The sequence below is a fragment of the Canis aureus genome, chromosome 9 (genome assembly GCF_053574225.1).
Source record: "Canis aureus isolate CA01 chromosome 9, VMU_Caureus_v.1.0, whole genome shotgun sequence".
NCBI classification, from domain to species: Eukaryota; Metazoa; Chordata; class Mammalia; order Carnivora; family Canidae; genus Canis; species Canis aureus.
Genome location: NC_135619.1, coordinates 47546424 through 47562860, shown reverse-complemented (window position 1 = coordinate 47562860; position 16437 = coordinate 47546424). Strand labels below are relative to the sequence as shown.

General features: G+C 38.4%; 1 protein-coding gene across 1 annotated transcript in view; it reads right to left on the bottom strand.

Moving 5' to 3' along the window:
* Positions 1-4869: 4869 nt before the first annotated feature.
* Positions 4870-16437, bottom strand: part of LOC144319936 (rho GTPase-activating protein 20-like) — a 30673-nt gene continuing 19105 nt past the window's right edge. Inside the window, exons 4-10 of the mRNA XM_077908417.1 lie at positions 16300-16360; positions 13337-13525; positions 11609-11784; positions 10133-10294; positions 8256-8365; positions 6233-6343; positions 4870-5263 (exon numbers count right to left, since the gene is read on the bottom strand). Of these exons, the coding sequence (XP_077764543.1) occupies positions 6331-6343; positions 8256-8365; positions 10133-10294; positions 11609-11784; positions 13337-13525; positions 16300-16360 (711 nt within the window). The 3' untranslated portion in view covers positions 4870-5263; positions 6233-6330. The remainder of the gene's footprint in view (positions 5264-6232; positions 6344-8255; positions 8366-10132; positions 10295-11608; positions 11785-13336; positions 13526-16299; positions 16361-16437) is intronic.

Here is a 16437-nt window from a genome sequence, read left to right as displayed (position 1 = left end):
AGCATGCAGGAGAAGGGGCAGAGGGAGAAGATAAGAAGTTTCTAGATAAAAGTTGTGGTTGTTTTTCCTTCCAAATTCTAATCTTAATACTTTTTTCTTAAATTATAGCCATTCACATATTTTCTTAAAGTCTATTCCCGTGCTTTGGAAAGAAATCTAAAATTTGCTGTCTGTACAGAAATACTAACGCTATAAAATTCGTGTTCATTCTGGGAGGCCTGGGACACCATTTTTTTTTTTTAATAAAATGTTAGAAGGGAACTAACATTTAGGAGATTGGCACAGAATTGTTTGAAAAGATTAAGAGGAGTGATGACTATGGATGTAGTCTGCATGTTTGCACACAAAACAATCAAGAATAAGCTGACTTAATTATCTAGACATAACTGTGCCAGTCTCTTTGAGTGCAGAAGCCTGTGTTCTCCTAAGAGAGACAAAGCTAAAACAATTATACCAATATTTTTCGGTTCACAAAACTTTTTGCTCAGATCCATAAATAAAATAATAAAGCAAAAAGTATATATATATATATATAAAAGAGTTGAGCTGCTTGTTCAAGGCTGTAGGAATGACCAGAGCAGGGCTCCACTGGTTTGCTTAAATTTCCCACTTAAAGACTACATGTCACAAAAATTACAGGAGAATGATTATAAGGCTATGGAATTTCGAAAGAGAAAATGCCAACATGACTGAACAGATCAAGACAGACTTTGTTGGCAAGCTGACACTCTATAGGTCGGGTTTGGATGGGAAGAAGACAAGAAGGGAAGTGTCTAGGGGTAGCAAGAGCATGAGCACACGTGCTAGAGCAGAAATGACAAACTGAGAAATTAGAAAAGTTGAGAATTTTTCACATCTTTGAGTCCTGACTTCCTTTTACTTAATACCCTCAACTCATTTCTCTCTTCTTGCATTTTAGTATAAGCAGTCAGGAGGAAACGAGCTTCTTTAAAACTTCCCTGAGCAATCTACTCAGATAAATATCCGATTTTACGGTTTCCAAGTTCAAACTTCCACAAAATACTAGAACACTCGTTAAGCCAAGTTTCTGCCATTTTATGACAAGGTTCTCCTTTTTTATGGTTTCCAAAAACAGGTTCCTTATTTCCTTCTGAGATCCCCCAGAAAGATCTTCAACATCCATATTTTGAACAACCTGTTTCTGATTAATTATGTATTCTCCAAGAAGATAGAGTCTATCTCTGAAGCTCTTGCTTTTATTTCTGAACTCTCACCAGAATCGCCTTCAACATCTATTACTTCTACCGTTAGTTCCTTCACAGCAATGTGGGCTTTTCCCAGCATGGCCCTCCAAACTCCTACAGCCTTATTACCCCTTACCCAGTTCTAAAGCTGCTTTGAGGGATCCCTGAGTAGCGCGGCGGTTTGGTGCCTGCCTTTGGCCCAGGGCGCGATCCTGGAGACCCGGGATTGAATCCCACGTCGGGCTCCCGGGGCATGCAGCCTGCTTCTCCTTCTGCCTATGTCTCTGTCTCTCTCTCTCTGTGACTATCATAAATAAATAAAAATTAAAAAAAAAAAAGCTGCTTTGACATTTTTAGGTATTTGTCAGAGTAGGACCCTACTTCTTGGTACCAAAATCAGAGGGGAAAATGAATGAAATGATCTTTTTGAAGATTTTTGTTGAATTAAGAGAGAGAGCATGAGCGAGACAGAGCAGGGAAGGAGAGAGGGAGAGAAGGGATCTCAAGCAGACTCCCCACCCAGTGAGGAGCCCCATGTGGGGGCTCCATCTCGTGACCTGAGCCAAAATCAAGAATCGTATACTCAACCGACTGAGCTACCCAGGGGCCCCTGAAATGATCTTTATTGAAAAAATATAAAATTGTATGAATAGGAAAAAGATCTGATTAGTAATCTCAGAAAACATATACGTGTGGAAAAAAGCAAAAAATATGAAAGTAAAAGAATAAACTCTAGAATGACCAATGTTAAGGAATTAATAAACTGGAAAAAAGAACTGAGAATTTTACCCAGGATGCAGTACAAAGAGAAAAAGTGAAAAGGTTGTTCATATTGAGTGTTCTTTGAGAATCACTGTTTCATAAAATTGTAATGGATTCTAGTAAAAGATAATAGAGGAATATTGGAACAAAGTGGTCAAAGACATAATAGCTGAAAATTTTTAATATAAATCAAAATTGCCCCTTTTATTTTGGATTATTGACATTTAAAAGAAATTTCATACAAACATGCCATTATTCCCAAACATATCACACACCAATATCATGTTTTTTGTATAATGAATAAAAATAGTATATCAAAGAACATGTGAATCAGGCTGTGAAGTCATATCTAAAACAAATACTCAAACCTATGTCTTATTGTTGCCCCCTAAAATTTCATGTGCTGTGTTCTACAGAACTCTTGTTTTAAAACTTACTGTTTCTACCAATCTCTATAAAATCTCTATACTCTTAGAAAATTTAACATATTCATTTGTACATTTTTTTTTTTTTTGGTAGACATTTGGCCAGGCTTTAAAAGTAGTATAAAACTAACACAAGATACAGTTGTTTACCACAGGAATTTGGATTTTCTGGATAACGTATGAGCACATCAGTGTAATTCCTGATGGTCAAAGCAGCATATGAACTAATGTCTAGTAGGGTCAAGTGCTCATGTTTTACAAAGAACAATTAAAATGACATGAGGGCACTTGGCGGGATGAGCACTGGGTGTTATTCTGTATGTTGACAAATTGAACACCAATAAAAAAAAAAAAAAAAAAAAAAAAAAAGGGAGACAGAACATAAAAGACTCCTAACTCTGGGAAACGAACTAGGGGTGGTGGAAGAGGAGGTGAGCGGGGGGTGGGGGTGACTGGGTGGCGGGCACTGAGGTGGGCACTTGACAGGATGAACACTGGGTGTTACTCTGTATGTTGAAAAATTGAACACCAATAAAAAAAGAAATTAAAAAAATGAGATCAGAAAGGCTTTGAAATTTCTGGGAGTGGAGAACCCAAATGGCTAACCTACTTAGTGTGTGGCAATGCAGAGTCCAAGAAGAGATGAGAATTATAGGAGAAAAGTGAGTGTGATTTGTTCAGGAACCAAGGAAATGTCTGACCCAGATAAAGTAAAGGATTTGCACTGGGAAAGAGTGAAGACAATACTCATTACTAGAGCAGGCTGCATTGTGGAGGATCTTAAAGAGGACATTTTTTTCACGAAAAAAGCAAAAAAATAAAACAAAAACCAAAGATATATTGAAATCCATTGATGGCTTCTTGGCAGGGAGTGAAATGTTAAACTATGAGTTAAGAAATAAATTTAGAGAAATGTTTAATAATGTTCCAATTAATGATCATTAATTAATGGGGTCACTTCAAAAGGGTCAAATAATGTCAAACAAATGTGGACAAAAAACTGGAGCATTAACTCTGGGAAACGAACTAGGGGTGGTGAAAGGGGAGGAGGGCGGGGGGTGGGAGTGAATGGGTGACGGGCACTGGGGGTTATTCTGTATGTTAGTAAATTGAACACCAAAAAAAAAAAAAAAAAAAAAAAAAACTGGAGCATTTGACTTCCAAAAGGAAAATATGAATTTCCCAAACCTATTTAACAAGGGAACCCTTTCTGGGAAAGGGAAAACAATGTACGGATTATATATTCTATATGCACTGATAACAATCTCAGTCTATACACTGGCATATGTAAGAAATGTACAGTTCTGTAGTTCTAAATGGCTCACTTGATGTCTAGTTTGATTCTCTCTTCCAAGACTGGTAGAGATTTAGGATTTCTTAATTGCCCCCATGAGTGTGTCTATGTTCCAGAGTCTTCTAGTACTGGGGAGGCTGTAAAATGGTGAAGTAGCACTTATGTGGTTGCTCTGTGTCATTGATGTATACTTATAGCCACTGAGGTGTCCAAACTGCTATCTGGTCCTGGGAATTTGGTCTGTACTTCTGTTGCTGAGACATGTCTTTCAAACCCAGTGGCTTTCTATTTCTTCCATACTATTCTAAGACTGATGGAGATACTTTTACTAACTGATCTGTTCCATGTTGAGGCATAAAAAACTCTGCGTGGACATAGAGGGCCCCATCTTTCTTAGACATGTCAGCTCACTATTCTGTGAGAAATTTCTGCTTCCGTTTGGTTTCCATCCAGGAAAAGGTGCAGATATCCCATGTACCTACCTAGTAGTTTTGGGCTTTCCCCATGAGATTGCCACTTAAATCTTCTACTCTATGCCATGAATCATTTTTGTTTCCTAGAAAGCTAACTCCGTACAACTCATAAGCAACATAGAGCTCCCTTTCCCTCATATTCTCCTATTGCTTTTATTCTCTGAGGAGGAGATTTACTTGCCTCTTAAGGCAGCTTAAGACAGGAGGAAGGATGAGGGAAGGAATACCTGAGGTAAGAAATGAGTTATTATTTCAAAGATACTTCCTACCATACTTGGAATACCCCTTAGGAAATGCTGGTGTACAGAACCGAGGATTAAAAGCCAGTGAAGAAAAAGGTATGTGTAGTAGTGGTGCTGCCGTGAGTTGTATTATGTGTGGTCTCAGTAAATAATGCCTCCTTGTCTTGTAAACCACCATCTTTGGCGTGGTCCTTTGCACAGTCCTCTCCCACATTAACTCTTAAAAAGTCTCTCTTGCTTCTGGGAACTCTTTTTCCACCATATGAAAGGAGGAGAAGCTACCTTATGGAAGACATGGGGACCAATCGAGAGCCAGAGCCAATAGACAGATACCTAGGTTAGCTCCAGATGAGCTGCAGGCTAACTGCAAGTGCACAAGTGACCTCAGCTGAGACCAGAACTGCTCAGATGAGCCTCCACTGAAGTGCTATGTGAATCATAACCAAGTGAAATGGTTGTCTAACCTACTGAGTTATGGAATGATTTTTATTATCCATATAAAGACATACAACACAACACAACACAAAAGTATGTAATATGATAGATATGGTAGACATTGAAGATAGAGGAGATATTCTGTAGGAAGATATCCTCAATATGAATATATGGGACCCAGGAAAAAGCTTTAAATGGAAATAGCTGGGTCTTGGAAAGGGTTCATTTTCATTCATTGGCAAAATAAAGAAAAAGGAAGTGTCAAGTGTCATTATGGAGATTCCAGTCTTCAGTGAGTTAGTAAACTGTAGACATGTAGGTGGATGGACCCATGCCAGATGGGGACTTGGTATCATTCTGCAGTTGTGCCTTTTTGGAAATCACTATCACTCTCACTGGCTGGATTCAACAGGTGGTTTTTCTATCACTGATGAAATAAAAAAAGCAAACATTTGTCTTATATCAGAATACTCTCAGAAATGACACTAGAATCATCTTAATTCCTGATGACATGGCTTACACTAAAGAAAAAACGAAGACATGTCAAAACTATGGAGGGATTGATGATATGTGTCTCTAGGTTCTGAATCTAAACTCTGTTTTACAAAATGGGGTGTTGCCAGTTAGCAGCGATTATCTAGGCTCCAATGATACTCACACTAGTCTCGGGGGAATTTTTCCTAGTTCTATTAATTGCTTTTTTAGAAATGTCTTTTACACAAATTATCTTATTTAAACTTTAGAACATTTCTAAGATTTAGACATTATTTTTATCCACATTTTAGGGATGAATAAACTGATACCGAGCTGGAGTAATTGACCCAAGGTCAAATAGCTGATACAAGGGGGCACTGGAGTTTGTAATCTGGAGGTTGTTTGACATCAAGTCAACCTCAAGTCAAGTCCTTTTCTCTCAATGATGCTGGTTCTTTTCAACTCATTTTACAAAGCACATGAATCCTGTGGTGCCTCTAGAGCCACTGATTAAAGAGAGGAGGGAGGAGGAATAAAAGCCCTGCGCTCTGGTTTCAACCAGAACACATTTATATATTACAAACAAATAAATAATTGCATATTATATGCTTAACTACCTATAGAATATCATATATATGTGGGATCCATTTAAAATCTTGTTAGAAAAAATTCCCAAACACTGTATCATACCATGCTATCCCCTAATACTGCTAGAAACTTCTTGAAGTTTCTATGCTTTCTTTGGTCTCCAACAGTGTGAAACCACCCTTGACCTGTGAGCCAGGCTTCAGAAGAAGGAGCAGCTGGGAATCATTGCCCTGGGGATGTTGTGGGCTCCAGAACAGGGCTAAGTATCTGCCAGACCCCACCCCCAACCTTGCAGTCTGCCTCTCCCTAAAGCCAATTAAAATATTCACAGTACCTGCAGCCTCTCATTGTTATCACAACTCATTGAATTCTCTCCAAAGAGACAAATGATATCTTCTCCAAATATCTTGAGGCAATTTTCAATCAAAAACTTTACAAGAGAAACCTGTAATGCAAAAAGACCACAATGGGGTGCTCTTTTCCATATGGCATTGCTATAAGTCACATTTTGTGTATAAATCTTGGATCTAACCAAAAATGTGAAAGACTTCTAAGAAGAATTCAGAGTTGATAACAATATATAGAAACCCGAGTTCTCTAAGAAATATAACATAGAGTGATACTTTCCAGTGTACTTTGGGTATAGATTTGAAATACTACTCGTCAGTGGGCTATAGTTCAATTTGTGGCCTAGTTTTATAACTTACACTGTGATACCAATAGTTACATCTTTAAAACTAGGGTAGTTTTCAAAGTAACCTAATTTATTAAACTTTACTTATTTTTTAAAATTTTGTTTCCAGTACATTTTGGGTTGTGACTTCTGTTTAATATCTTATTAAAATGTATAAAGCATAGGCAAAAACTTATGAAATTCATTTCATCAATGAGAAAATATCTTATTTGAAAGTGGAGATTCCTGTGGAGTTTTTCTTTTTTTTTTGAGGAAAAACTCACATGGCTGCAGAGAAAAACATGTCTGTCAAACCGCAGTCCCTTCTCATGTCTTGCTTTTCCTAATGCTGGCTCTCAACATGAGTTTGGGGAAATGCTATCTTATTAGGCATGTGTAGCTCCATTAGGATGTTCTGGAATATTCTACTAGTTTCTGTCTGATGTAGCAGAGGCAAAACAGTAGCCAAGTATTTTTCTAAATGAGCCACAACTTGCAGATGAAGGCCAATGTGTTTGGAGCCATGGGTGCTCATAGTGCCCAAGTCACCTAGGAAGTGCCAGTAATGACCAGAGGAGCTGGGTGTTGTTACAATTGTGTCATGAGGAATCCATGGCTTTGCACAAGGTTACAAGCTCTCCCCTCAAGGATCAGCCTGAGTTGAACCTTGGCTTGTCAAACTCCAGAGCCAAGGTTCTTTCCTACCATGTTACACCACTCTTCTCTTTCTTTTGTTTAGTCAGTCTAGTATTGTATCTCCTGGATGGAAAAGAAGCGACTCAACTGCTCTGCATTTCCCACATTAACAACACTCCTTCCCGTATTCCATCAGAGTAGGGTAAATAACGCTGCCATTCCAAGGTCCCTATGAAAATGTGCACTTTTCAGAACTGATCCATCCGATTTACTACTAAACATTGAAGATACAAAGCATGGATTCTAAAACCCAGGGGACATGAATGAGAGCTCTCTTAACTTTTTTATATACTTGTCTTCCAATTCCAAGATGCAGGACTTAGGTGGACAAAGAATGCTTGGGGCTATACACACTGATATATTATAAGCTGTCATCTTATAAGGATAAGGATTGTTGCTTAATGTTGTATAACACTCCAAAAAGGTATCTCAAGAGAACAACATTCGCTTTTGGCAGCTGGGCTAGAAGCCTAAAGTCAGAAAGATGCACTTTTGAATAAGGCAAGTCATTGTACTTTGGAAGCTGGAAGTATAGAGACGGAGAACAGAGAACATCCTTCTAGATCTAGTACACAATATGCTGTAGCAGAATTCCAGGCAGGAACGTATACAAAAATGTTTCACTGAATTCAATTTCTGAGCTAACCCACTCTGGTTAAATGTTTGACAAACTTAAGGTTATACCACTGGCTGTTGATGCTCTAGCATCTGTCTTAGGCCACTGAATTTTGTCTACCAGTTTCATATATTGAGAAGGTGTACAATGGCTAAGGATTTCACATTAATAAGGTCAGGAGTAGAACAATAATAGCCATAAGGCATGCCTGTATTCTGAAACTGGCCTCCACGGGTGTGAAGAATTGAAACTCTTTGGCACCGATCATTATTTTAGTGGACAAAGTGGCAAAATGTATGCCAATATTTTCCTAATAGTATATTGGTGTATTTCTGAGAAATTACCAGAGTAGAGTAATTATTGCATCATTACCTCTGGGCTGCATTTATTTTCTCCTCCTCGGTCGCTTCATCAATAACACCAAGCCATTTAGCATAGAGGTCAGATGACAGTATACTTCCTTGGACATTTTGAAGAAAATCCTTATGTAGATAAAAAAAAAAATACACACACACACTCGTATATATTAGAAAATATATATTGGAAATATTACAGAGAAAACACTTAGTTGAAAACTTCAGTTCACTCCCTACTGCCTTTAGATACCTAAACTGTGACCCACACAGAGCTCACCTCTGACTGTCCATTGATTTGCACATGCAAAAGCAGGTGTGTGGATTTCCTTCAACAAAAACAAAAGCATTAAAGCAGAGCCTAGGCTTCAGTGGAAAGGAAGACAAAGCTCCCTTTCATTATATGGCAGTTACTCTTTTGTGTACTTTTTTGCGAAGTACTACAAAAGCTACTCATAATTGCATCATTCTTCATTTCCTTAACTGTATAAAAGTAGACGGTCTAATGGCAAACTCATGATGGCCCTGAGGATATATTCGTTTCTAGTGTAGGCCAATTCTCCAGATAGTTTGACATAATACTATCCAGGCCAAGGTTGCAGAGTCTGATTCTCCACAAAAAGTAGTCAATTTTAGGAAGGGAAAACTTCAGAAATGTCTAAGAACTCTATGCTCACGTGGTCACCATCTTCATAGTCTGTGCTTATAACACGGAAATAGAAAAGACCCTACTAAGTCTTGCTAGAAACATCAATTCCATGTGTGCACCTTAAAGAGGGCAACACTTATCATGCTATTCGACTAACTAATGTATCATCATTCTTTCCCCTGTCTCTGTATGCCTATATATATTTTAATAGTGTGTTTTACTGTCGCCCAGTGTAGTAATGGTCAGGGACTATTGTTATTTATTGCATAGCTGAAAAGTAATGGGGGACAAGGAAAGACCAAAGGTGAGAAGGAAGGACCAAATATGACCTTGATTCTAAGAGTGTGGTCATTACTGCATTATCACAGTTTTGTCGACAGCTGTTAGCAAGTGCCAAGGTACATGGATTAAATTATCTGTTCTAGTTCTCACTTCTTTCTCCATTTCCCTTTTAGCAATAGAACTGGATATCTGTGATTCAGCTGTATAATTTCAAAATTAATCTATTTCTTAGGTCGATCTATTGATTTTTCAGAATTCCAAACTACTTTTGTCTATTGCACTTACTCCAAAAGTTAACGATTAATCAAAAGAGGCATATAGCAAGAGCTGGTTACCATGTCATTATAACCTTGGGTGGTGGGCTAGGCATCACAAATATTAACAAAAGAATGCTTAGGATGTGGTGAAAGGAGACAAAAATGGTGGAATCCTTCCTCCATGACTTACAAAGTAAAAGGAATTAAGAAACAGGAGACAATGATGGTTAAGAATAATCTGGTCGCCTTACTGAGCTTTTTTGGATTCCTCATAAAGTAAACATGTGCTTACTACTGTAAACTTCTATACGTATTTTCAAATGTTTCATATAATTTTTCTTTTGTAAACTGCTTTCATTAGCAGGGTGGTGAGGATGTCGTCAAAAGCAGGATGTTTGCTTTGGTAGACATTATGTATGTGTCAGTGTATATTTTGAAATTTATTATTATTACTAGTAGTCATATTGGTATTAGTATTTTGCATGGAGTCTTCAGGTGGGCGGTGTGTGGTGAAAACAGAAAGTATTTCTAATGTATGGGGCTTTTAACTCCTACAGTAGCTTCCTTAAATTTTGATTTCATGAAGTGTTTTCCAGTGTGTCAAGTTCTTCACAGTTATGCCTATGATGGTTCTTGGGCAATCATAATGAAAGACACCAATCACAGCTTCAGTTACTCACGCGTGGATAAAGCTAGAACTTTCCCCACCTTTAAAACAGATGCTACCACAAGAACAGATTCGCTCTCCAAGTTCACTGTGTCCCCAGAATTTAGTTTCTCCTTTAGGATGGTGCATGATTTTATACTGGCTGATTTTCTGAAGATGTCTTCCATGAGTGGTCCTTTCTGATTAATAAAGGAAAGCATATCCTGTAAGATAAAAAGGAAGAGTATATGGCATTTCGTATCCCAAGCCCAGAGCAAAGCTTGCTTCCTTTTTGAAAGAGTTAGGCTATGGGATGGTATACGGTTTTAGAGCTGGGGGGACAAAAAGTCAATTTAGATTCTTTAGTTAATGTCTCTCTATAGTTTCTACCCAAAAATCCACCTTACAGTCATACCCTGAAACACTGTAATCACTTATTTCAATCAGATTTTTTTTTATTGAATTTACCCTTTTACATCAAACTTCCGTGTTTCACGGCCTTTGTGGAATCCTCACCTGTCTCCTACTTTACCAGTCTTTTATCTTTATTCCCTTACATAGATGCTCTTCCCCAAGTATGGAAATCTTTTTGCCATACTCATTTCCCATTTGTTGATTCGTCTTTAAGTGATTGCATCCTCCATTCCTACTATGCCTATTTCCTTTCCTCTTTTAAAATCGAGCTCAAATGCTCTCTTATTCTCTCATTACATTCCCTTCATGAGTCTTTCACTGTCCTTTGCTCTATCTTCATGTCCTCTCCCTGCAGTGTAGAAAGATAATAAGGGCTGGAGTCAGATAGACCCAGGGATCAGAAACCTATTATGCTTCTGATCATTTGTGTGACCTGGGGCACATGCGAACTGTATTGAAACCTTTCTAATTCATTTGTAAAGTGTGGAGGATGATAGTTCTAGCTACCCCCTAAAATTGCTGTGATGCAAGGACTAGGATAGTAGTAGCATGTAACTAACGTGGTAAATTTCTTCACACCTAGGATAACATTCCCAAATATAGTGCAGGGCTTGCAGAGGTACTGGATACTCAGCAAATTTCCACACTGACCATTCAGTACTCCGATTTGAGATAACAGGCCAAACTCTGTGGCTGTCATTTAACATACTCTGTTAGGATTAGTGGATTCATATTTGCCGCAGGAGGAGTCTTTATGCTTAGGTAAGATGTTTTCAGTTGTTAGATTAAGTAGACTCAGTTGAAGGAGACCTGAGACTACTGTGAGCTCAGGAAGACAATGGCAGAATGTGAAGATGATTCATGCAGACACAGTCCATTTTGACTGATCTGAACAGGCCTACATTTGTCTCTGTGGAAACAAGTGGAATGGACAAAACGTTGTCCTGTTGTATTGGCCTCATGACTCTGCAGTACCTAAATCAAATGACACTACCGAAGCTTCTCAGCCAAAGCCAGGGGATGTCTAATGATTTCTCCATTTGGGGGTAGGGTTACATGAGAACATTTGGCCTCTCTGAGCTCCCCCTCCTCAGGAAGGCAAAAAACACCAAACTGAGACCTACCAGAATTGGGAAGAGCAAGCTGTCATTATCACAGATATCTGTGAGGGAAACTCCAAAGAGCTGTCCTGGTTTTTTAGAAGGTGCAGCTGTGCACTGGTTGTTCTGGCAAGTGCCAGCAAATAGGCAAAAGGCTGAGTTTCTGAAGGCACTGCTTTTCATGGTCTTCTGGCCTGAATCTAAGGAAGAAGGGAGATTAGTGTGTTTTAATTCACTTAGCCTTATTTTCACCATTGCCATTATACAGCATGTTCAGTGTTGTGGCTAGAAGAGGGAAACTGAGTCATTTGTTGTGTAGAACTCCCCGTGTTCCGATGTTGGCTAACAGCATCCTCATGGCGTTGATGAGTCCTTTCCCATATCCTTCAGACAGATGGTTAATCCTAGAGACTTGATCAGACTCAAGGTAAGTATTTCCTGTGCCATCAGTTGGTTACACTGCATCAGGAGGCACTGAACCTGTTTGTTGTTTACTACTGGTGTAATCAGTGGGTTCAGGTGTCAGATCTGATTTTAAAAGCTAGAAGGATTTGATATGCAAATCGAGCTGAGTTTGGTAATCCTCTGCTTTCACAGCCAGGCCCCCCTCAGCCTCAGATTTCCTCTTTGGCTTAATGAGTGCTCAAGTTTCTACCATCCAAAATATCTGCCTCTCAGGACACAATCTGCCTGACCCTACTTCTCTGGTTCCTCTGCTCTGGGCCATCTTCAAGGATGACTTTCTGCAGGCAGGGTCCTTGGGAAGTTGTCATTACATGCTGGCTATGTGGTGGCTGTGTTTTCTTGTCATACCCCACCAACCCACCCAGAGATGATGTTTTCAGTTAAATATGTTTAACATTTACTGAAAAGAGCGTAAACCACAATGAAGTGTGGAAACACACTTCCTCACATACAGACACACTCAGACTTACATGTATATATACATCTACACACAAGTACAAGGCTTGAAAGAAAACATAGAAAAGGAAAAACAATGAGAGGTTATGAATGCATTTATTGACCACCAGTTTTCAGAGATGATTTTTAATTACTCAACATTCCCTATCAAAAGAAGAGCTTTCCAAAGAAAAGGTGATCAGCAGTGGAAAGCTGAGTTGAAAGTTTCTACTGCTCAGCTGTGAATGTTGTCCTTTGAAGATACCTTAACATTGCTTAAATAACTGAATTCTTTAAGAGTCAACAGATGAGCCAAGCTGTCGAAGGATAAACAGATGAGCAACATTTCACCAAATAACCTTTAACACCTGGCCACTTGGCTTTTCTGGGAAAAGCACTCCACTCATGTGAGTGCCAGCACTGCACCAGAAGTATCCTGGTTCTGCTACTTAGGAAGCTCAACATTTTAAAACTTCGGTTTGCTCAACTTTAATATAAATGATGCTGCCTACAACGCATTAAACTAAATATAGAATATACTACTCAGCACAAGACATGGCTCAGGGCAGCCTTGAAAGTGCTCTGGGGATATAGAGAAAGAAAGGAGTAATGGTCTACCTACAAGATTTCAAACAAGCAAACAACCTTCATAGAAATGAGTTGGGTCTTGTTGTCAGACTTTTGAGTTTTTCCAAGCTTGATTTAGGGTAGGTTTTGCATTCTTGCCTATACTGTTCCTCCTCATCGATGACAATAGCTCACCCAGAAAGAATATTCTGTGTGTCATGAATTGTTTTTAAGTGTGGAGACATGAGCCAAGAGAAGGCACTTGAAGAAAGGCAAGTGGCTCACCTCTCCCTTGCTTGCTCTGGGCTCGATGCCTGGGCTTCAGGATCAGCTGGCTTTGCATCTCTGTGATCCTCTGCTCCAGAAGGAGGGACTCCTGAGTTGTGGAAGGAGAGGTGGAGTCCTCTGGTTCCTTTGGCAGCAGTTTAGTAGATGGAAGATGGCTCATTTTAATTCCATAGGGATGTTCATGTCCTGTATGGAAAGAAACCTGAATATTCAGGCTGATGGTGATGGCTGTCCTCAAACCTACCTTATCATGAGTGTAAGCATCACCCTGGTATATTTTGCTATTTTTCTGGGACTTCTAGATAAAGAAGGCTGTGCCTCCTGAGGGAGCATCATAGGCACCCTTGTCAGGAACACTCTACACAAAGTGTGTGCCCAAGGGAAAGATTTTAAGAAGAGAAAAAACTTTAAAGCATGTTACTTTGCTTGGAATACATATATTCATGAGTGCATTAAACAATGCTGACTTTTGCTTTGTTTCTATCTGAGAATATTTAAGGTTTTCTAGTTTGTGCCTTGATACTAACTAGATCTATACATCTTAGCCAAATTACTTGACCCCATCGAGCCTTACATTCATTCTTTGGAATGCTTGTCCACACACAAACTTATCAGAGTGAATCTATTAATAAGCATTGGTGGTTAATATTTTTTATTTTTTATTTTTATTTTTTGGTTAATATTTTTTTAAATATTTAGAGTATATATATTAAGAATTGCTATCTTCACTATTCTCTCCGACATAATGTCAGTTGAATAGATTTTTTTTAATTTCCTTTTGTCAATTCTCGAGCCAGAGCTACTCTAGAGTAGTGGGATGGGTTGCCCTTATGCTTTATGGTTCCCTCCCACTGATGCCCTCCCTCCAAGGCATGTCCAGCCAGGCAATGATCAGAAGGAAGGCTGCAGAGCTGGAAACCCAGAAGCAAACTATAAAACGATGGTTAGAGAATAGAAAACCATACCCAGAGCCATCCAGAATTGCCTGCCAAGTGATTTGTTTTGCTCTTTTTTGCTTTAAATTGTTTTTCCTCTCTAGAGAATTCTCAAAGACCCTATGCTATAATATGGATTTCATTTTTTAAGAATAGAATGAAAATTCTCATTCTGTCATTTCAGATTTATTACTGAATGTACCTAAGGGCGCTTTTGCTGTTCTTTTCATCTGTCATAAATGCAATGTTCACAAGAATCACAGGGACTTCCCTCTATTAAGGAAAAAGAAGCTTCTATGACAGCAATACAACCAAACCTAGATAACCAGGAGTTAATCCACAATTGAGAATTGAGAGTACGTTAAAAAAAAAAAAGCATTTTTAATGCTGCTAATGGATCATCATGAACGACAGCCTCTTCTGATTTCTTAGAGCTGCTTTCATGTGTGAAGCTATTCAAAGTCTAAAAAGTTACCATCTACATCATTTTATCTAAATTAATGCACTTCATTAAAAAATATATATTTAGCTTTTTTCCTTTTTACTGCTAACCAACTTTTTTTAGATTTTATTTATTTATTCATGAGAAACACAGAGAGAGAAAGAGGCAGAGACACAGGCAGAGGGAGAGGCAGGCTCCATGCAGGGAGCCCGAAGTGGGAGTCAATCCCAGCTCTCCAGGATCACACCCTGGGCTGAAGGTGGCGCTAAACTGCTGAGCCACCAGGGCTGCCCCGAACAACTTTTACAAAGATGTCAACATTAATTCAAAACAGGAAGTGTGTCAGAAAGGTAGACAGAAAATGAGAGACTCCTAACTCTGGGAAACGAACTAGGGGTGGTGGAAGGGGAGGTGGGCGGGGGGGTGGGGGTGACTGGGTGACAGGCACTGAGGGGGGAACTTGATGGGATAAGCACTGGGTGTTATGCTATATGTTGGCAAATTGAGCACCAATAAAAAATAAATTTATAAAAAAAAGCAGGAAGTGGTACTGGGGGATTTTGTTCTCAGTGATGTGCTTTGTGACTCTCTAGTCTAATAAGACTGGGAATATATACTTTACAGAAAGAAATTGTTTAAAGAAAAAAAGAAATTGGATGTTTACATTTCCAGGTTATTTGAAAAAGAATCATAGCCTCACAGGTTTATTAAAAGGATAAAAAAAATTCATGTAAGAAGGAATGCTTTAAGGTTTCTAGAAGAGATCATTGTCACCATTAGCATCCATTACTATACTTCAAGGTCTGCGACAGATCCTGTCTTATTTTTCTTTTTTTTAAATCTGTCCATTACTGGAAACACTAAACAATTTTGTTAATCCAAAGATTTTTTTTTCAGAGAACTTGTGCTAATAACTATTTTAGAAGAGGTGCAATCTGTTTATCAATAACCTTAGAACAGTGATGGAAAAAACCTGAGAAACAACAAAGTGCAGGTGATTTCGTCAGTGAAGACTAGAGGAGTTTAAATGTGATTATCTCATTTTCTTTTCTTTTTTCTTTTTTTTTTTTTCATTTTCTTTATTATGCAGAGAAAACTGGGCACAGGGCAGGGGTGTTAAATACATAGCTATACCTGGATTCAGGGACATAACTGAATTTTAGAGGATTCTCACAAAATAGAGGCTTCTTAGTAGTTAGGAACTAGAATTCAAGATTGAAATATGAAAAATAAATGTATGGGGAAAATTCCAATCCATTTTGCTTTCATACCTAAGTGAGTAAATAAGTAAATAATAAATAATCACACTTTTTCAAGACAGCTCTGTTTGTCAGGTAAAAAGAAGTAGAAACAAAAATTTACATTTCTATCCCTCACTAGATGATAGCTGCTGAATGAAGAGATGTTATCAGTGCTTGGGAAACAGTACCTGGTAATTATTTAATAAACATGTGAGTGAATAATGCATGTGATTTTCACTTTTAAAGATTTTGAAGCTTAAGAAAGAGCAACCATTACTTTGAAACTTAGAGTTATAATTTTGAACCTAATCAATCCCATCTTAGATTTTCCCTGACACTTACCAATTAGTGGAAGTTTTTCCTTGCCAGAACTCTCCCACAGCTGGTAGTCTTTCTCAGAGCCCTTGGAAACAAAAAGAACTAGGTGTCATAACAAATCTTTCACAGTACTTGAAGAACACATTTCCTTAGCATATCTGT